Genomic DNA, 22,058 nt, shown 5'->3' with positions numbered 1-22,058 from the left:
GGAGCAGAGAATGAAAGGAAGCAGAGATGCAAATCCTCAGGGTTCTGCTCCTGTCTTTGAACTACGATGGGCGCTGCTTTCAGATGTGCTTTCAGAGGAGCTGAGCAAAAGGGCAAATCTCCATAATTAATATGTGGTTACAATATAGATCATGATCAGAAGAATGGAAACAAGTGACTGAAAGGCCTACCTCAGTACTAGAGAAGTAAAGATGCTGCTCCAACAGGGATTTCTTTTTTCATCTAACCTTTAATAACACAGTTGTAAAGTTGTTACAGTTACACAGAAAACAACAGCACAAGTGCTTATTAAGGATTCTTCTGGTTTCTTTCCTTCAGGTAGAAGCTGCACTGTTTTGCTCCCCAGGGCCCACATTCTCCCAGTTTGGGAAACACTTTAGGAAGGAATGAGCCGGACAGTTTCCCAGGAAAGAAAGAAGCCTAGTCACCTCGAAGAGCTGCTGTCGGTAGACAACGCTTCTTTAAATGTAAAGAAAAGAAGCGAAAGCTCTAGAAACAGGTTCTCGACTCTGATGCTCGTCTGTTTGGACAGAATCCTCTCCAGCAGGAAGTGACCTCCTGTAAACTCCTCCAACACATAAACATACAAACTGATGTTCTTACACTGCAAATGCAAACATTGAAAATAGTAGACTTCAATCAGTTTTCATCAAATTTCTATCGACACTCACTTTTAGTAAGTTACATGGAATTTGTGGTTAAAAAGTCTCTCCAACTCACTCTATTTGAGCTGGATTCATTCAGAAAAAGTCAGTTTTTGATAATTGTATTTTGATTCAATACATCATGCATCCAAGTACATATGCTTTACTTGGGTGTTTTTTTTTTCATTTCTGGAGCCAGTATTACATATTTATATAGTATGCATTTCAAATATTTGATGTAATTAGTAATTCTGTGAAATGGGAGAGGGGGCTGCTTGGTGGAGCAGAGCTAAAGTGTAACCCACATGGAGGCCTTAGTCCTCAACGTGGCTGTCACAGGTTCAAATCCCGGCCTGATGATTGCTGCATGTCTTCCTCCTCTGTCGTTATCCACGTTCTTGTATGACCTCTCTCAAATAAAGGCCACCAGAGCCAAAAAAGCCGTATTAACAATAGATGGACGCATGGCACCGAGTTGGACCTCTGCTTCCTGCAGGACCGCCTTAACTCTTTGTGGTGCAGCTGCCAGAAAGACGCCTGAGATTTTGATTCCTGCTGACACTAGCACTACACAGTAATAGGAGATCTGGTGTCTGCTGCCCTATCATGTTAATCCCACATTGTACCACGGCCCAGGTCCTCTGACAGGTGGAGACTGGAGGCCAGTGGAGTGCAGTGAACTCATTTCCATCTTTATTAAACCTGGATAAGATTATTTGTGACATGGTGCCATTTCCTGCACGTTTCACCTTAAAATTATTTTTATCCTAGCCCTTGTCTCTATGTTATTATTACTCTTTGATTTCTGCAGTGTTGCTAATGTTTGTCGTTTATTGTGATCCTTCCATGTGTTCTTCCCTCCCCTCATTCAGGGAATTCATTCTTAATAACTCACCTGGTTAGTTAAAGGTTAAATAAAACACCAGCTGAAAGTTGTGGTTGAAATCAAGACTTGACATCTATTTCCAACCTGTTGCTGTTCAATTATAATAAGAGTTGGAGAAGTGAAAGCTCCACTTCTTGTTCTCCGCTCCGTGCAGAGCGTGGTCAGCTGCAGTCCTCTTGATTCAAGGTGCCACATGTTCCCAGTTGGCACTCTGCATCCCACCATCTCAAAACCGGCAACCCCATTCTCATCAGACACCAACAAAGCGTTTTTATTTTCTCCTCCTAATGTCTGCTTACTGGAAATTTCCCGTTTTTCGGCTCATCGTTTGCTGTGAACCACAAATGTTTGTGTATTAATTCCCAGAAGATCAGCAGTTTCTCAGACCAGCCTTTCTGGCAGCAACAACTATTCCACATTCAGGCTTGCAAATTAAAATCTTTCTTCCTCATTCTCATTTTCAGTCAGCATGTCATCCCCAGCAGCACATCTCCATGGGTAAATTGACGTGCCGACATGCGACTGGCTGATTGGATATTTTGTTTGCAAATAAGCAAAATCACATATTTATCTACTAATGTGCGGAGTGAATGTAAATGAGGGATTTAAATTGGAATATTAGGAGAAACACAAGTAAAACAGTTAAACTCATTTTTATTTGAGAGTTGAGCTCTGAGTTTCAGGTCTTATTTACACAGTTTGGATTGTTGCAGTTCTGATTTCTGGGCGCTCTCAGTCCTCCGACCGTCTATGTGGCAAAGTAGGAAATAAAAACAATAGAAAAAGCTGACAGCAACATCACGCCCAGAGAGGGTCAGCGCTTGTTGAGTGACAGTGCACACACAGTATCCTACCTGTACAATAATCGTGCTACTATTCACATTCATATGTACATTAAGAATTGTATTTACAGTGATCACATTAGGGAGAGAGAGCCGGTACCTGAGGAGTTACTTCCATGATTAGCTTTTTACTCGTTCACCAGAATAAAAAGAAGCGCATCCGGCCAGTGCTGGCCCAAATACAGCAGGTCCCTCAGATTCCCGACCGGGATCCGGCGGTGACCGCACTGGTTTCACAGCTCACTGCTCCCGCTGATGCAACACGGCTGGAAGTGGTCAGAGGAAGCAGCAGGCTCCATAACAACAGGATCAACACTGGAGTTGTGTTTACGTTTCAAACATCAAATGGCCTTGTCATTTGAGTCACACCACACACCCTCCACATAACCGCGAGCCATTTTTATGAAGGTTTTTTTTTTTTTTTTTTTTTTTTGAAACCTTTGCTGAGGTAGGCAGCAAAGAGCAGATAAGATTGTAATTTTATGGCATTTTACGCAAGCCCAAGATGTGTCACTACCCCAGCAGTCGAGCAACACAGGGACTTTATAAAAAAAAAAAGGTGACTGCTGTTTCTTTAAGAGAAACACACCTCTTGCACGCGTTCAAGTGAGCCGACACTTTAACAAAACACAGGAAGCTATAAAACAAAAAGGTGAGGTCACTTCACTCGGACTTTCTCCAAAAGCGCACAAACTGTACATGGAAACATGTTGGGCGAGTAAAAAACACCGTTCAACAGCACACCGGATAAAAAACACCATTGAGGAACACGTTGGAAATGTGCAGCAATTTCTCCCAAGAATGAAACGTCAACAAATAAATAAGAACAGAATAAAAATAATTCATTAAATAACAATCGTTGTCTCAGTTTAGGATAGTCTAAAAAGTAATCTGAGTTGAACTTAAACTGCCCAGAGTCCATTAAAAAACAAAATAAAATATATATATCTATGAAATGCTAGGCTCCCATAAGTCCTCTCATTGGGTTCAGGAACATCAGCTAACAGGTGTATGCTTTGCACCTGTCACAATATTCCAATTTACAGAACAACAGTGACCCCTGCAGGCTCTTGATTGCAATAAATCATATTCTTTTTGGAAGCTTTTTCACTGTTCATCCATTTCACAATCAAAATATATCAAATAGTGCTTTCTCTCTCAGGTGGGAACTTTGTATCCATTTCTCTGATCTCGAACATCGTCTTTGTCCTTTCTGTCAGTTTGCAAAGAGGTGCCATTTCTCCAGAGGAGCGGGTCAGACGTTAGGGAGCTTTCGATTTGGTATGTTCCAGCAGCTTCATGTCATCTGTAAATCTAGGAGTCTGATTTGGGGCTGAATGGCGGCGTTAAGCCTTGTAGTTGTTTGCCTGTGTGGTGAGCGCCAGCTGACCGTTGGGTGCCACCTCTGTGGCCTCGTCCTCCAGCAGGCCGGACACGTCGGCGTTGGGGATGCTATCATGGTAGCTGCTGAAGCTGATGTTGTCCTCCTTCAGCTCGATGGTCCAGAAGGGGGCGTTGAGCTTGCGGTTCTGGTACTCCCGGTAGGTGTACACGCCTCCCACGAAGCCCAGCAGCAGCACCACCACCAGGATGATGACGGCCAGGATGATGACTTTGAACTGTGTCCATGAGACCTCCTTCAGGGCTGCTGTGGTGTTGTCAGTGGGACTGCTCAGGCTGGTCAGCAGGGCCTGTGTGGTGGTGGTGGTGGTGCTGCTGCCCAAGGCGGTGCCGCCGTTGTCGTTGGATCTGTGGACTGGGTTGCCTTTGGTTGCTGTGGAGGTCAAAGTGGTGCTGGTGAAAGGTGACGTTGGGGAAGACCCGCCGGACATGGGGGTCTTGGTTGTGACCTCTGCTGGTGCTGGTATCACCCACGCTTCTGAAGAGAGAAAAACATTTTAAACTTCAGCGAATCTTAATTCAAAGTGATGTGGCCAAGAAACCCACAATCCAGAACAAAGGCCTACAAAACTTGCTAAACCAAGAACACTGTCCAAACAGAACATTTCGAGTGAAAGGTGGTGCGTCGGTTCTGCAGAGGTGCACAACAGGGAGCTGCAAGAGCATGTGAAGATGACTGGGGGGAAGGGGTGCGCTCCCCTTCCCCCCAGCCTTGTTCCTAGTTTAATGCTTTAACTATAAACCCATCTTTGGTATCATCGTTTCTGGTGTATAAAAAACCCTTGAAATAACAAGCAACACTTAGCTTGGTAGGTGGGGGGCAAGTAAAGCCCAGTGACCACTTGGGGAAAACCTGAAAGAGTGCTGGGTCTTTTTTGTTGTTAATAAATCTGAAGATTCCCTTGACATTGTGTTTTTGTTGTTACCTCTTTCAGCCGTTAAGCCGTTAACGTTTTTCCTATTCTATAACCTCCCAACCTTTAATGTGTGGGATGAAAATCTCTTTTCAATCCCTCAGGTGTTTGGGTTTTTAAAAAAATACAAATACAATACATTAAATTGTCCAAGTAAGTTTTGTCAAACACCCCAAGGTCAAGGCTAAAACATTGGGGTCAATGGCCCTTCTCTGTGGCAGCAGCCCTAATTTGGAGTAACCTTCCCCTGGATCTTTGTTCTATTACCGATCCGGGTATTTTTAAGTCTAAACTTAAGACTTTTAATACTATGTAGGATTGTGTGTGGATATTGTACTGTTTTTGGTCATGTCATATTTTTAATATAAATTGCTTTGGTCTTCCTGGCTGGTTGTTGTTAAGAGCTAAATAAACAAATCAATCAATCTTTAAGTTGAAGTCTTAAAGATCACGCTATTGACAGAAGCGATGCTGCTGATGATGATGAACGCTGAGAGACTATTTTTCTCCAGAATGCCTGGGTATCCTCTGTGGGATGCCTGGGGCTTTCACATATTTTCTAAAATACTGATAATTTTATTCATTAGTTGCAAAAGAGAATCCTGTAGAGCAGGGGTGGCGAACACGCGGCTCTCAAGCCGCATGCGGCTCTCGACCAATAAGAATGCGGCTCTTTGCCTGTTACCATATTTTCTATATACTGTGGCTCTTTCCTCGTTTCATGTTTCTTTTCTTCTTCTTTTTTATATTTAAACACACTTAAATCCATCAGGGGTTATTAAAAACAAATAATAATATTTTAAAATTAATAAATTAATTTGACAGATTGGGTGTTTTTTATGAGACGTAAGACGTAAGAGACGTAAGTGACCGCCAATCATATGCGCGGATTACGTCTCATGCCGGGAAATTAGGTAAACATTTTATATGCATGCAGACCGCAGACTTACCTTCTTTGTAAAAATGGCAAAATGCAAAGCTAAACGAAAATATGACGATGAACACAGGACATTTCTGGAAGAATGGGAAGATGCTTACTTTTTTATTGAACGGAATGGCAAATCGCTCTGTTTATTATGCGATACCACGATATCACATTACAAGGCTTCAAACCTTCAGCGTCATTTTAGCACACTCCATGCTAATATTGACAAGGATTTCCCCAAAGGTACTGAACTACGGAAGCAAAAATTGAGCACATTGAAAAGCCAGGTAAAAAGACAGTCTCAAATGTTTCAGCAATTGACCAAGCGTGGAGAAGCTGTGACACTTGCATCCTATAAAGTGGCATGGCATATTGCCCGTGCTAAAAAAAAAGAGCCGCCCTCAAACTGCTGTCGATGTTCTCCTCAACATATGTCTGCGAATCCCTGTTTTCTACCTTGAAACACGTGAAGTCCAAGCATCGGTCCGTTCTGACTGACACTCACGTAAAGGAACTGCTCCGAGTGGCTACAACTGAATACCAACCTGATTTGCAGAGGATTACTAGAAACAAGAGATGCCAGAAATCCCACTGAGATTATCACCCCATCACCTCCAGCAAGGTAAGAAACTCTGTGATGTAGTTTGAAAAAAATACCATCTGACTAAACATGCCTGTGTGAATATTTCAATATTGATCAATTTACATTATACAGGCCCTATCTATGTATCTGAAGTGTGTTCATTAGTTGCGTGTGTCAGAGCGAGGGATAGAGAGAGCAGTGCCTGTGTGGAGAGGGAGGTGTCTGACCTCCAGGGTAGTTGCTGTATTACCTCTGGCTAAGCTGCATTTGATGTGTGTGTTGAGGGTGGACACTTGAGGGTTATGTTGTAAGAAGAGGAGTGTGTTATTAGAAAAATATATGGTTTTAATTATGTGTGTTTGTGTGCGCATGTGTGTGTGTCTGTCTTGGCAGGTCAGCGCGTGGTGTGGCTCTTGGATTTTCACAGTTAAAGATTTCGGCTCTTTGTGTCTAACTTGTTCGCCACCCCTGCTGTAGAGGAACTTGAATCCAATCCTGCTTGTCCAACAACAGTGTGGTTCTGACTTATGAAAGGATTTTAACATCCAGTCCTAGAAGCTGTACTGCAAAGTTGCAGCTACATGAACCACAGAACTTGTGGAACTATGTTTGTTGCCAAATGAGGCCAAAGGAAAGATGCTTGGAGAAAACAAAAAAGTCCAGGCCGAAGAACCTGGGCACCTTATAGATCATTGAGTTGAGCTTGAGCTCACAATGAGACCTTTCATCAGACCCGCGCTTCTGAAGAAGTCATCGACAAGACAATGATCCCAAACAAAGTAACACATCTACAATAAATGAGAGAGTCGAGTTGTTACAATGAGTCAGTCAAACTCCAGACTTCCATCTGACTCACATACTTAAAGGAGCTGTGCAGGAACACAGTGAACGGTGATGTAACAAAGAGCGTGCCTAACTTCATTCAAATAGCACCAGAGTGATTTTCTCTGAAGTTGGCTCTACGTGATGCTGAGTCAATGGTTGAATTTTTTTTTTTCTTCCACTCACAACTTTTTAACATCAATTTTTTGTTTGCTTATTAAAAGTAATAGTGTTAAATCTTGATTTTGTACACTTGAGATTAGGTTAAAAAAAATTAGAAGACCCTAACAAAAGCATGTCTTGAGGTTCTGGCCTTACTTGGACGGGTGCAGTTATGTGCTCTGGCGTCCCCTACGAACCCAGAGGCGCACTCATGGCACCGGGACCCGGAGGTGTTGTTGATGCATCTCAGGCAGCTGCCGGTTTTAGGGTCGCAGAGCTGGGCGGGGCCCAGAGGGTCCGCGTTGCCGCTGCAGTCGCACGGTGCACAGGTCCCGGACGTGTTGTAGAAGCCAGGGCTGCACTGGTCACAGTGCGGGCCGCTGTAGTGGGAAAGGCACCGCTCACACACGGCAGAGCCGCTGGAATCTGAACAAGGAAAGAGAGGTTACCACGTCAGCTGCTGATCACTGCTTGAACCAGGAAGGCTTTCACTGATGATGCTCAAGAGTCCCAAGATCAAAGGGATGGCTGTTGATTAATTAACAGAGAAAATTCTAAGCAATACTTCATGAATTCATACAGATTCCTAAATGTGTATGAACATTAAAAAAAGAAAATGTAGAAAAATACAGCAATAAGACACAATTGTGGTACTAAACCTCAACCTGAAAAACCCTTAGATCAATGCAGTGTTTCAATGAACTCTTAAAATGTGCCTTTTGCCACTAGGGGGCCCAAGATGACTAGATGTGAATGTGGAAGCCATGTTGTGTCTTAGCTGGTTGTTTTCTCTCAGGTATGATCATGGAAACATGGACTGCTGCTGAGTCTCCTGAGGTCAGGTCACACCCTGCCTCTTCATTTTAATATTCTCCACTAGACAGGCTGACTGACCCAAACTTTAATAGATAGACATGTGGCAAATTAAAGGGGAAAAAATTTTTGTTTCACAAAACTAGGAGAGTAACAAAATAAATACAATCTGAAATATAAATTTATTAAAAATGAGAAGATTAAAACACCTAGAGAAGTGGTATGTCTGAAATCATCCTCCATCATTATCCATAAAAACATCAACACACCCAATGAGGGAAGGTGTTTTGGAATCACACACACACAAACACACGAGGAGCAGTTCTGGAAGCCTCCACATAAAACAGATTCAAGGCTTTATGTTCATTTTGTCATTAGTTTGTGTTGTTATGATTTAAAATCAAAATGGCCCCTGCTGTGTTACGAGTCAGAACTTCCCAAAACAAAGCATAATGGGCAGATTTGATGTAAATTCTGATTTTATTAGGAACTGATCTCCTTTCAACACAAGAACCATCACTGCTTATTGGAACCAAGTGTTCTTTGTTTCCAAGAGTCGGCTTTCTCTCTCTGTAACATGACACCACCGCCCCATCTAGCATGTCGGCCTGGAGATGCAGTATTAACGGCGATCCCTGAGGGGGAACCTTTTCACTAAACATCGTCTTACTGACAATCAACAAGTGTCCAACAGGCCTGCCTGGACCTCTGAAGGTGGTCTTGGTGGTCCTGCGGAACAAAGGGAACAGGCAGCAGGGAAGCATCAATTCATCAGCCAGTTAGTCAAACGTGGGATCCAAGCCATGCTTGGAACAGGTGCTGTCTGGATTCAGCCTTCACAAGTAAACACAACCAAAGTGGAGATGTTTACATCCATTCATCTTCAGCATGAAGCTCACAATAAGTCTGGCTTTTTCTGTGGTGGGCTGTGAATACAGCAAACACCTTCAACGAGTTTTAAAAGCAAGAATCAGGTGCGGCAGTAGGAATTTGTTGTGGATTTTCTCTAAATCCCACTGGTTTAAAGTGACACATACAGTACAAGCTCAATTATGTGAATAGAACTTCAGCTGTTTTGTCTCTAAGAAGCTTAAAATTGGTAGATGACCAAAAGTAAAAGCACTCGGGATGTGAATGAATCCCCGGGCGAGATGGGATTTGGATTTCCTCCAGCATGTTTGTCTAAGAGTTTCCCCCCCAAGAGGCAACGCTGTACCTCCAGACTGTGGCATTGGGGATGTAGAGATTTAATCTTTCTCCTTTTATAACAAACAGCCACATGCACCTTCTAAATACAGCTTTCAATCTTGTTCTAGAAGATATTTTATAAAGAGCAGTGGGGACCAGTAGAGGTAGCTAACAAACTTACTGGAGCTCAACTGGCTCGTAGCTTCAGTGATTAACTCAAAACTTACACCGATTCCATTATAGGTCTTTCAGCTACAAATCATGTACAGAGTACGTAAAGGGTACTTATGAGGACTTAGCCTGACTATTGCTTTCCTATTCCACTCATTTAAATCTCACTCCACAGACAGTCTGAGATTTCTCCCATTCACATGGATTTCTCAGGTAGAATTCTTCCAGCCCAGTCAGCAAACAGAAGGAGAAGTTGTGAACAATGATGTTGATTTTCTGTGGTGTTTTAGAACTATAGCCCGCCTGTAGTTTTAACAACAGCAGCAGAGGAAGTGAACGTCTGTGTTGGTCAAGCTTCCCAAAATGAAATTAACATTAACAATCGCCGCATTCAGGTCTGCTCTTCTCTCTTTGCAGTGGAGGCATTTTCCAGTAAGCTTCTTAGAGTCTAACAGCCGTATTATGTATATCATAGGCAAAAATTAGTGACTGGGTAAAATTTAAAACTTCAACAGAGTCCTAAACTCCAGGAAACAATCGTTTCTCAGTAGCCGGAGCCCAGGCCCTCTGGATGAAGTAAAGTTTAAGATAAGGGGGTCATTTTTACCAGGCTAATGAGGACTGGGCTGTCTTATACATTTTTACATTTAACCTGTAAATATTGACTAATTATCATACAAACAGGGTATCCATAACATCATATTAAGGCTTTGTTTAAACTGAGACAATCATAGCATTTTTGTTGTGATTCAGTCGCTTGTTTACACGTCTCCAGTGATCAGAGTCTCAAACACTGACACTTTTTGAAACCAGGTCTCACACTGAAATCTTTTGGAAACACCCTCCACAGATGTGAAAGCACGCATTCACAAAGTGCGAGTGTAGGGTTTATTCTACACTCATACGCTGTTTGGGAATGAAAGGGCAGATGACAAAAACAATGGTATATAGCCTGTTCAGTTTAACGCAACTAAACATACTGAAGTGTTAGGTGAACATTTGGTTCATCAGATTCGGGTTACTATTTTCTAAATGAGGTGGAAGCTAGTTAGGTAGAAATTAAGGCTCAAAAGCAAAAGCATGTTTTGATTACATGCTAAAATTACAGCACCATCTAGGGACCAAGCATGACAACTACAGCAGATTCAACGTGTCTTTGAGGTCCCATCTAAAATGTGAAACTTTTCCTCAATCAGCATCTAAAAATAATGGCAGTTTCCAGACAGCAATTTCACCTCAGAATGAGATTCCAGGTCTTAGTTAGGTTACTGCGGAACTGCAGTGTGCGATTAGCTACTGGTAGTACAGAAACATACATGATAAATATCATAATGTCCCAGATGAACCCTGACTGCACTTTGTCAGTGTACAACTTAGAAGCATTGCACAGGAACCATGTGAGTAAAGGCTTGTATCAAGCTTGGCTAGATGAAACTGGCTTCCAGTCAACTATTGGACTATTACAACAGAGTCCAACAGCCAACTCCTCTCACCTAAAATATAAAAACCAGTGAGAGTGGAGCTCAACCCTAGGAAAGTACCTCAGATACCAACTGTGAAAAGCAGACTGATCCTCTGCAACAGTGTGGATCCATGATGGAACCAGTCTGCAGTGGAGCTACACACAGAGCTATCTGCGTTGCCCTGGCCTAGTTGTAGGTCTGTCTAGAGTAGTCATGTGACTGCGCTGTATTCCAACAGTGAGCAGTCTGCTCCTCATGATAAGCTTGATTTAACCTCTGCTGGGGGTTCAAAGGCATCAGCCTGTAGGTTTGGGTTACATAAGAGAAAAGAGCTGCTGTGCACAGCACCGCATGGGGCCGGCAGGCTTGACCTGCTCCCTTATCCACCGTCCTCTGCTTTATACGACACACGAACTAAAGGTCTGATAAAGCCTGAGATGCTCTGTTTATGTAAGAGTTCCTCTCCTGTTTAGGAAAGAGGAGAGGAGAGGAGGACAGATTTTTGCTGATGTTCAGGATGAGCTGTCAGAACTGAGCCAAACTCTACCACTAGGTGAAGACACAATCATAAATGGATGATTTAGTATGTGTGACCCACATTCTGTACTGGTGCAGTTCTCCACTTCACCTCTCTGAGTGTCTGCAGGGAACTAGATTCATCCACCTCAACAGGATACATTAGCACATCTAGAAAGCTCATCCATGTTTTAACGTGAAGTCAGGATTCTCCATGGTGGCGTTTCTCATTTGTCACCGATACCGAGGAAATCACTAATATACGACTGCTTCTCTCTGGTGTCAACCACCTTCCACAGTCACGCAACCTACTAACGGGAACCAGGAAGGACATTTTGATCATCTCTTCCCTCACTCAGTTTCTCCTGCAGTGATGCTGTCTAAACAGAGAGCAATGCTAGCCCATCCCCCCTCAGTCTGTTGCTGCCTGTCTCTGAAACGGCCCAGCTGTGCTCACGCTGTCCCTGCTCAGCTCAGCCTGGTTTATGTCCCTTCCACTTCCTCCCACGTTGTGAAGTCTCCACTCGGGCTCCGAGCAGGAACCAACGCCGACCGCCCTGGTGCATCTACAGCATGGTTGTTGTCATGCAGGGAGCCGCCAATGGGGGGCATCAGTAGCTGCCTATGGGAATGACTAGCTGATGCAAAGCTAAATAAAAACTGAATGGTTCACATGGAGTTTGATGCAGATTGGATGTGATCTAAGTCACAGAGTGGTGCTGCGATGTTTGAGCCTGATGAAGTGAAACCGTGAAAGGCCAGTGACACACAAAACACAACACATGGCTCCATGCCAAGCTGTAATTAGGGGGTTCTGGCAATGGAGATAATCTCTAGTCTCTATTCACCTGCTTACATCATCTCCCCATTATGCTGTGTTGTATTTAAAAAGGGAAACACTAGCAGCCTGGAGGTGAGTATAAGGGGTCATGTGGGCAATGTTAGAGATTCTACATTCCAGACCCAGGCACTAATCAATGGTGACGTGAACAAACTGCTACCTTTTTTAGACAGCTGAGACTTCTTATCCCCTCTATATCCATAGAAACATCTCATCACATTCCGCTACATCAAATAGACTTTATAAATGACCACTTTACTATTTTTGGTAATAAACTAACAATATCAAAGGCATCTATTAATTTGTGGAGTCTTGTTAGTCACACAGTAAACAGCAAGAGAAAGGAAACATTGAGTAATCAGAACCATTTCCTTTAAGTTTTAGAGTAGTGATGAATTATTTAGATGTCCATGATTGTACTACAGGTCCCTACATGTTGGGAAGACGTAGTAACCAGCCTGGAGCTCTGGCAGTGCGGTGTATTCCTGCAGGGACACGCACCTTTATTCAGGTGTAAAACAAAGCTGCCGTTACATTTTTTTCCACGAGATTCCCACAATAGTGGTATATCTAAAAACACATCTAACCTGGGTCAGAAGGTGGTAAAATGAAACCCATTTTGTGCATTATCAAAACTTTGAGGTATGTGTTGCTTTAAATAGGCAAAAGTTTTTGAATAGTGAATGTATATAAGGATGAAGCGTGTTAAATCCCATTGTTCTACTGCTGCAGGACAAGCTACATTACACATGCCACCATTTCACCAGAAACAAACACTAGGGTTTCTTTCGTCTATATTTAATGAACTGGAAATGTAAATTAAATGCTCAGTACTAGTTGTGGGATCTGATCATAATTTTTATTGAGTTAATTGTAGGGTCTGTAATTAATTAATCAAATATTAATCCAAAACTATCTACAAAATCAGCTACATTTTCAACTAAAAAAAAATTACCCTTTTTGCTGCTAAATTATTGAATAAATATGAGTTCAACAACAAAGATATTAAACTTTTTAGTTGTTCTTCCGGTTCTTCAACCATCAGGTTTATGCAAAGTTTTGTTCTAGCCACTCGGTTTTCCAGTGTTTCAGGAACTCCTGATCATTCATGGAAATCCTTTAGAAATGTGGACTGTGGATGCTGACATTAGCGTTGGTGATGTCTGTGCTGCTGCTGCTACATGTTTAGCATTGAGATGCTATTTTAAGCTTGAATAGCTTCACTGATAGGCTAACTCCTTCTAGCACAAAAAAACAATAGTTTTTTCCAGTGTTCAATCAGATTGTTTCAGAAGCAGAAATGATGCCCCAGTGGGGCAAGAGAAGCAGCTTTGTCGTCCATCACTGCTTGTGCATCATATTTACAGGCGTACCATATCAGAAACGCAGACAAAGGCTCCGGCTGGAAAAAATTTTAATCATTTGCATTAACATTTTTAATGCGTTAAAATCTACGTAATTAATTAATCGCAATTAAAGTATTCGTGTCTCAGCCCTAATCTGCACACAACCCATGAAATGCTGGTAAATTAAGATTATTTTCTTCAGAGGTGCTGTGGTGGCGCAGGGGCAAAGCAGGACCCACGTATTGAGGCCTTCGTCCTGGTGACGGTGGTTGCAGGTTCGATTTGCCGCATGTCTTCCCCCTCTCTCATTACCCTGTTTCCTGTCAAACTACTTTCAAATATAGGCCACTAGAGCCAACGAAACCTTTTTTAAAAAAAGATTATTTTCTTCTAAAAAAGCCCCAAAGTCATTTAATACAGCATTCAGTTTGAGAAACAGACGGGTCATCCTTAAGAAGCTGCAACTAACACAAACAGATCTCTATAAGTCATGCACTGTACCATTAATTATCTGCACTGTACTCCTTTGTGTTGAGTGGTGTATAAAGCTAGACTCTGAAACAGCAGCAGCCAACAGAAAACCAACGAGTATGCAGGAACTAAGTTAGACTGAGTCTGCCTAATGCTAACAACCAACCATAGGATTAGAAGGAGAGCGGGGACTGACCGGTGAGACAGGTGCCGGTGGAGGTGGAGTTGGAGCAGGGGCACGGTGCACAGACTTCGGTCGGGGCGGCACCAGGACGGCGGAAGAAACCCACCTTGCACTCCTCACAGTTGGACCCCTGGGTGTTCCCCTCACAGTTCAGGCACACTCCTGCGGGACACGGCAGACTTTATGTGAATAACTGACATTTTTATGATTTGTGTTATGAAAATCAAATCAGCATGTAATAAAAGTTTTCATACAAATTCCTCAATATTTTCCTGTCAACAACAGGTTTGGTGCTCCTAAGAGCAGAATGCATTTACATGAATGTATCTTCAAGGAAAAACATAAATACATGATTTCACGAAGGCAGTTCATGTTTTGCAACATCAAACTTTGCTGTGGGAAGATATCTGAGCAGGAGGGGTAATGACTGGGTTGGTGGTGGGTGCTGTGGTTATGTGTGTGTGTTTTGAAAATGTGCAGAATTATAAACAGCTACATGAATATATTATAATGCAATATGAATTCAAAGCATGCTAAGTTGTTTTGTGGGTTTTCTTGTCTAAACATGGACATTTTAAAATATGTTCTTAAAAACATAACGTCAGCAATTGTATCTTATGCTTCTGAGCTTATGTCTCTCAGATTGGGAATATTCAGCAGCTGCTGCTGATCAAATAGTGACACGATTGGATTCTAGTGTTGAAAACACTCCAGGTCTTCCTTTAATCACTGTTAAGCATTTCAACTAGTCCATCTCACAGAGTTTAAGACAAATCCACTGACAGGTTATTTCGGTCAGTGAGCCCTCTGCAGGAAGTTGCATGTACTTTCTCTAAGCTCTTAAATAGATTCCACAGGAACATCTGAAAGATCTAATCTTCTGTTCTTTGGAGCATTTATTTGGGTATCTGAAGTCACCAGTGACTTGGATGAGTGAAGCATCACAAACCTACAGGCCAGTACAAGAACTGAGAAGCTGTTCTCCATCCCAGGGTTCTGGAGATCTTTACATGGAATCTGAGAAGAACCTTTTTCTGTTGTGATGTACAACAATAACAATAACTGCATGACTGAAAAAATATTAGGCGATCCAGAGGTTCTCTAATGCACAAAAGCTATTTACAGTATATATGCTGCAGCGGGAAGGCACAATGAAGACATCTCATAAGGGTTTTGAGTTTCCAGTGAAATATGAGATGTTCTGGCCAGAGCAAACTTTGTTCTTCTTTTTTTTTTTTTTTTTTTTTTTACCCCTCCAGGGGGTCTTTATGTGGGCTCTAGTGTCCCTTATATGATAGTAGGCTGACAGGAAATGGGGAGGGAGAGGGGGGAAGACATGCGGCAAATGTCGTCGGGTCCAGGAGTCGAACCCGCGACGGCCGCGTCGAGGACTCAAGGTCTCCAAATACAGGTCGCGCTAATCACTACGCCACCACGGCACGCCCTTGTTCTTGTTTTTGACAAAAATCAAACGTGTATATCAGTTCTTGCAAAACAAGAAAACCCTTACAAAGCCAACAGCTCCTCTCACTTCTAATCATGCTATCTTGAATAGACCTCCCAATAAGGAAGCTGTAATTCAACTGGCTGTGCTTTGCTTCCATAGTATTATGAAAAAAAATAATACTAAGGATGCCCCAATATGGTTCCAGAAATTTTATTGGTCCCAGTCATGGAGCTTTGAAAGGATCGATGGTTATAACAGCAAAATACTTTGCTGATCAATTCTGGTCTTTGGCTTGTCTTTATAAAAAAAACAATGGCTGAGAGAAACATGAAAGAAAAGAACAATGACCTGGACAAAAAATGACAGTCGAACTGTGACCTATCGCATTCTTGAAAGTATTGAAGGAAATATCACTGTTGTGTATTTAACAGTGAGAGTGAATTATTATGCCTGCATAGTGACAGATGAAGGTTGCAAACATGATTCCACCTAGATCTGGGCATAGCAATTAGACAAAAATGAAGGAAGTTGATTTGCAGGTAACGGAAAACCTAAGAGACGTTAGTTCATGAACCTTTGTTTATTCTGAGAGTCAGAATTAGTTCGATTTATGTGAAAACAGTTGATGATAAACTGAACAATCCTGTTTGCAGCTTTAGCTCTTATGCTAGCTGGACACAAATCCCTGCAGTCCTTTCCTTAAGTCCAGAGTTTTTGGGGAAACATTTGCACCATGTTCCTGGATGAACAGCCCTGGGGAAAGTCTGGGTCGGGTTTTAGAGGGAGCTGTCAAACCTGAGCTTCGTTAATCCACAGCGCAGTGACCACTGAGCCCAGGAGAAGGCTGCAGCTCTCCATCTGCCCCTGCATTAGAACGGGAGGACATATGGCTTCTTACACTGCCACCCCCACAACACACACTGTCCCCCTCTGCCTCTTCTCTCCATCAAACCTCTCATTCTCTATCTCTGCTAGTTTCTTTAAGTATCTGAGCCTGACTACTGTAAGGTGAAAATACTTTCTGCTGATGACAGGAGTCTGTTTTGTTCTCGAAGTCTGAAGCAGAGTGAAAAGGAGGGGTGAGTTTTCTTCGGATTATAATAATAATAATTTTATTTGTAGTGCCCTTTATATCTCTACTTGAAATCTCAAAGGGCTCATTCATATGCTGATGATTTCAAGCTACAGGATTGTAGCTGCAGCTGCCATGGGGCAGGCTGACATGAGCGAGGCTACAATTTTTTGCGCCATCAGCCCTTCTGACCAACGGCAGCAGGCCAGGTGGGTGAGGTGTTTCGCCCAGGGAAACAACCGACAAGTGCGGACCGGGAATCTAACTGGCGATCCACCTATTGCACGGAGAACTCCTACTGCCTCAGTCGCCACATGTTTTCCACAGCAACAGAACCTTCTTTTGGGTTAAGCTAAGGTTGAAGAGATGTTGCAGAATCCCACAGATCTGCTCTGCGGCTTCAGGCCTTCAGGACTCTGACACCATCTGGACCTGCAGTCTGGTTCCGGTTCCGTCTCTCCAACTGCCTCTTCACCGGACTTCTAGATACAGAAAAGTGGGAGGAGGAACCACATGGGGAAGAGCATCATCTCCTGATTTGATTGAAGTCAAGCTTGAAGAAGCAGAAAAGTCCATGACTGAGGTGGAAGATGGAACATCTGAGGTTTGACAGGAAAGCCGAGGGTCAGAGGAGGGTGGGGTGTCTGTTCGGCTTGACTCGATGTCCTCTCAGCGTGGCTCTCAGGGAGCATTCCAGTCTGGAGCCTCAAAACAACCCTGCAGGGCTTCTTCAGCCTCCTGTGACCACTTTCTCACAGTCCTCTTACTTACAGGTCATGTCTGAACATGGTTTGTATTCCGAGCGGAGAAGATTTTGCTTTAGAGGTGTAAAAATCCTTCATATTAGCATAACACAAATCCAATGTCTTGTTTTGCCTGGTAATGTGCAATTCTAGAATATAGAGTTCTACCCTAACCCTTATCTTAAATAACACTGATCACTGGATAAGAAGATGAGGATATGTTGTCACACCACTCAGTTTTTCTTACACTTACTGACCATGAGGCTTTGCTGTAAAAGACATAACTGAAAAGGACATCTTGGTGAAATGTCTTCTATTTATGCTACTTTGATATTGTTTCATATTTAAATAAACAGGTGTGGACCACTAAACACAGTGTGTACACTTCTGACAGCATGCATGTCAAAGAGAAATGGACAGTATATGAGGATCTTTGAGGCTTTGATGGCTTAATAAAAAATCCATTAACCAATAATGTTATCACATAATCTGACTTTGTCATAATTTTTAGACAGAAAAAGAAGAAACTTCAGCCTATTTTACTGACTACATAAAACCCAAAACGATGCACTGAAGTTTGTGGCTCTAATGAGAAGAAATGTGCAACAGTCCAAGGGGTGTGAATACTTTTGCAGCACCACAACTCTAATGTATATATCTGTCTTGTCCCCCAGTAGTCCCTCCCAAACTCCATTTAAAGCCAGAAACTGGGAAGTAAATCCTGTAATTACCTTGGAGCTGTGGGTTAGCTGCTGGTGGAAAAAACGTCTGTGGCTTTATCTCGGGTGTTGCTGTTCTTATACTTGTTCTAGCTTTAAACATATTTAGGCCAGGGAATATCCATTTTTATGTTCAAAGGTCCAAATTGGATTTCTGGATAAGGTCAAAGGACAATTAGCGAGGAGAAAATTCCATTTAGTTCATTTGCTTCCATCTTACAAGAAACAGAAATGACATAACTTAGACAATATCAACTTAGTTACTTTTCATGTCTCATGTCTTTCCTTTACACACATGAATAAACAAAATAAACAAACTGAAGCGCTGAGACCAGACCAGCTGAGGTAAACCTGACAGCTAATCTGAGACAGTTAGAATACACAGCACTGCCTGTCTGCAATCAGCTGCCACAGCAAACTCACTATTTTCATATATTCCTTTTTTTTTCCTTTCCAAAACGCATTTCATTTTTCAAAACTCTTACATTTTACAAAGTCAAGACATTATTTGAACTTATTGATTTGGTAAAAAGTATGAAATCATTAAGTTTAAATAAACAATTTACAGCATTTTTTTAGTTCAAAAATAGAAAAAATTATAACAGAGCAGCAGGATTAATTAAATTTTTTTGCAACTCAGTTTATCTGAATTGAGCAGAAAAGAAAACAGGTATTTGCTACGCTACTTCAATGTACTAACAACACTACCCTTAAAACATATAGCTCTGTCATTTTTTCCTCTTACTGGGGACATATGGCTACAGAAAGTCTTGAGTAAGGAGCATCTTGCTCTGAGGAAGATCTTTGCACAGGGAGGACTTAGCAGGAAAAGCTGACCTTTCAGGCTGGCCTTTTAACCTCTCTTTGTTGACATGTCCTGCTGCTATTTCTGCTCTGACATTTATATTTTTGAAAATTGTACGTTTGTGGTATTAAACCCACATGTAAGCACATTCTACAACATTCCATGGCTTACATGTGTAATTCAACACATAGCAGACAGATGTCTGATCTGGATGGGGATCAGACTCCCAACAAAGGCTCTGCTGATATACTGATCTAATCAGGTGCTGTTAAAATGTTTGTTCAGATTCCTCAGGTTTAGTTTATTTTTAAAGCAGGCCCTGTAGATCTGCATTGTACAGCTCGGTGTTGTTTGATTGTATATTTGAATCTATCCAGAGGTTCTCACACTGATGAAACACACACTGATGTTTCTACACTGAAACCTAAAAAAAAATAAAAATAGCCGTTCTGCCTCATTCACTAGAAAATACAAGCAATCCGGAGAAGCAAAGTCTTTCCCTCCTAACTCACCAGACTGTGGGTGGCAGTAGTTGGTGTGGTTGTTGCATTGGCAGAGCCGGCAGCCAGTGTTGCTGAAGTGGAAGAAACCTGGGTGGCACTCATCACACTTGGGCCCGTACACTCCCGTCTTACACGTGCAGGTCCCTGAGCTGGAAGGAAGAGCCGCAGAAAAACAAACCCGTCAATAAACATGGACAACAGAACCAAAACAACAACAGCCATCCTGAGGTTTGGGTGTTAGCGCTGCTGCTTCAGAGTCTGAAACACAGCTGAAGCAGACACACATGCCTTCCCTGCTGACTCCAATCCTAAACTGGTCCAAAGGTCACGTTGCAGCCACCCTGTTGCTGCTTTAAAGTTGCAATATGTAACTTTTATAAAAACAATATATTTTTTTACATATTTGTTAAAAATGTCATAATATTGTGACAGCATGAAATGAGACAGAAAATGTGTGGAAAACAATAAATCAAGCTCTTCTACTACTCTCCCAGTGTTAGCTAGAAACAACCAATCAGAGCCAGGAGGAGAGTCTTAGCGCTGTCAGTCATGCAGTCCATTTGCATGCCGCTGATGCCCCTCCCCCTTCCTCTCTGCTCCCGCTGTGGCTTCTCTCTGTCAGCAGAGCCTGTCATTAATGCTAAGGCTAGTTAACCTTTGCACTTATGACAACAGATAAACCGTTTTCCTATAAAAATAAGTTGTTTCTTGACATTAGCACACTGAGCACATGAGATGATTGACAGCACTAAGCTCCTCCTCCTGGCTCTGATTGGTTGTTTTTGGTTGGGAACGGTGCAGTGCTTCAGATAAGCAATAAAAGCTCAGGATGGAGGTGGAGGAGATCCATTAGATTATCTGTCTCAAACTGTCACATCAAATATACAAAAAAACATTTTGTATAAAAGTTGCATACTGCAGCTTTAAGCATTTATCAGCTGATCACATGCTGATCAGTGGAGCTCTGTGTAGGAGGGAGCAGCCCTGATTGTTATCAGACAGTCATTTCTACGCAGCTGAGAATTCTTCAGGTCTCAGATTGTGCATGTAATTTTATGCCTATGTGGATCTGTGGCGGAGCAGAGGAAATGATGCTGAGTCAGAAAAGTGCAGATATTTTTAGTGTAACCACTGGGAGCGATGGCTACACTAAACACTGACTCTAATGAGGAGAAAGCAGTTACTGAAAGAAAAACACGTTCTCACAGCTCACTACAGCCTGCTGCTGCACATTTAAATTCCTGTTGGGATGTTTCCATTTTACAATACAGGAGGAATTCATCTTTTTGTTTTTTTACCTTCCTTTCTTTATCAGCAATGCACATTGAGCTGGTGAGGCCAGGAAACTGAGCAAACAGAGGCGTGGTATTTAAATGATACTTCCCAGATTTGTCAACGGCAGACTGAACGGGAGTTGAAGAGTATGAGGATTTCAGCAGCCGTTGATAAATGACACCCACTGTGTGTTTGTTTTTAGATAGCAGTCAGAGCCACAGAGTCCTGCAGGCAAACAGATCCACGCTGCAGCAGCTATGATGACATGCAGCAGGAACTCTTGAGTCAGATGTGGGTCAGATCCGGTCAAACCACTTATGCCACAGCAGGTTCCTTATTTTGTTCTTCCCAACTGGAAACTTGAAAAAGGCAACTTCAGGGCCTAAAGATAAATGCCATCACCTAGGCAACAGGTGTTCTTTCTTGATGACTTTTCATTCCCAATTATGTCATTTTGACTCTTTAATAGACAAACAAAGGATCCTGGGTTGTTTTAGTTGTTTTGGGGTTGGATTTATTGATTCTAGTTTCATTATTGTTCTGTATTCCTGTGTCTCTTTCTTTGATTAGATCAGATTTGTTTCTGTTTTAGCTCCTACATTTATTTTTTGTGTCTAGTTATTCTTTGTAACTAAGTAATTGTAAGTTTAATTATGTCAGACTTATTTCCTAGTCCTCTCTCTCTCGTCAGTGCATCAGTAGTATTATATAATGTTGTAACTGTGTGAAACTGCCCTCCGACGCCCAGGTAAGGTAATTTCCTAGGAAGAATGCAAGACGCTACAAGCCCAGACAATGGGCTCAGAAACATAACCAGGGCACAATGACTTCCAAACAACTGGGGTAAATCCAAAGTGACAGGGAGCACTTTCCAGAAGCGTGTGTGTGGGTCTTCACATAAGGAGGCCTTTGTTAAAACAACAACACTTAATGCAAATAAGGAGGCTGGGGGCGGAGCTAAATTCAGCGATGCCGGAGACCAGGAGGTCAGCAGTCCTTGTTTTCCTGGCCACACACACACACTGGAAAAAACTAAATATTCATTTGCTGAATCATGACCCTAATACAGACTCAGAGCATCGAGCTGCAACATGAAGGATAAAAACAGATGCACACATGTACTTTTTATATATTTATTTAACATAAATCAAAATCCTAAATACCAAGCAACATAACTAAGAAATAAAAATCAAAAAGCAGAAGAATACAGACATCACCCAGAACCTCAAAGAGAGCCCAGACACAGGCCCTGTTCCCCAGTTAAATCTGCATGTCTTTGTGAACTGTGAACTTTGTAAACGT

General features: G+C 42.2%; 1 protein-coding gene across 1 annotated transcript in view; it reads right to left on the bottom strand.

Annotated features, from left to right (window-relative positions):
* Positions 1-2,187: 2,187 nt before the first annotated feature.
* The window catches only part of megf9 (multiple EGF like domains 9), a 39,284-nt gene continuing 19,413 nt past the window's right edge, over positions 2,188-22,058 (bottom strand). The window contains exons 3-6 of the mRNA XM_023342442.1: positions 19,491-19,630; positions 14,205-14,354; positions 7,356-7,625; positions 2,188-4,271 (exon numbers count right to left, since the gene is read on the bottom strand). Of these exons, the coding sequence (XP_023198210.1) occupies positions 3,739-4,271; positions 7,356-7,625; positions 14,205-14,354; positions 19,491-19,630 (1,093 nt within the window). The 3' untranslated portion in view covers positions 2,188-3,738. The remainder of the gene's footprint in view (positions 4,272-7,355; positions 7,626-14,204; positions 14,355-19,490; positions 19,631-22,058) is intronic.

The sequence above is a fragment of the Xiphophorus maculatus genome, chromosome 11 (assembly GCF_002775205.1).
Source record: "Xiphophorus maculatus strain JP 163 A chromosome 11, X_maculatus-5.0-male, whole genome shotgun sequence".
NCBI lineage: Eukaryota > Metazoa > Chordata > Actinopteri > Cyprinodontiformes > Poeciliidae > Xiphophorus > Xiphophorus maculatus.
The sequence above is the reverse complement of the archived record's forward strand: the minus strand, read 5'-3'. Positions and strand labels throughout refer to the sequence as shown.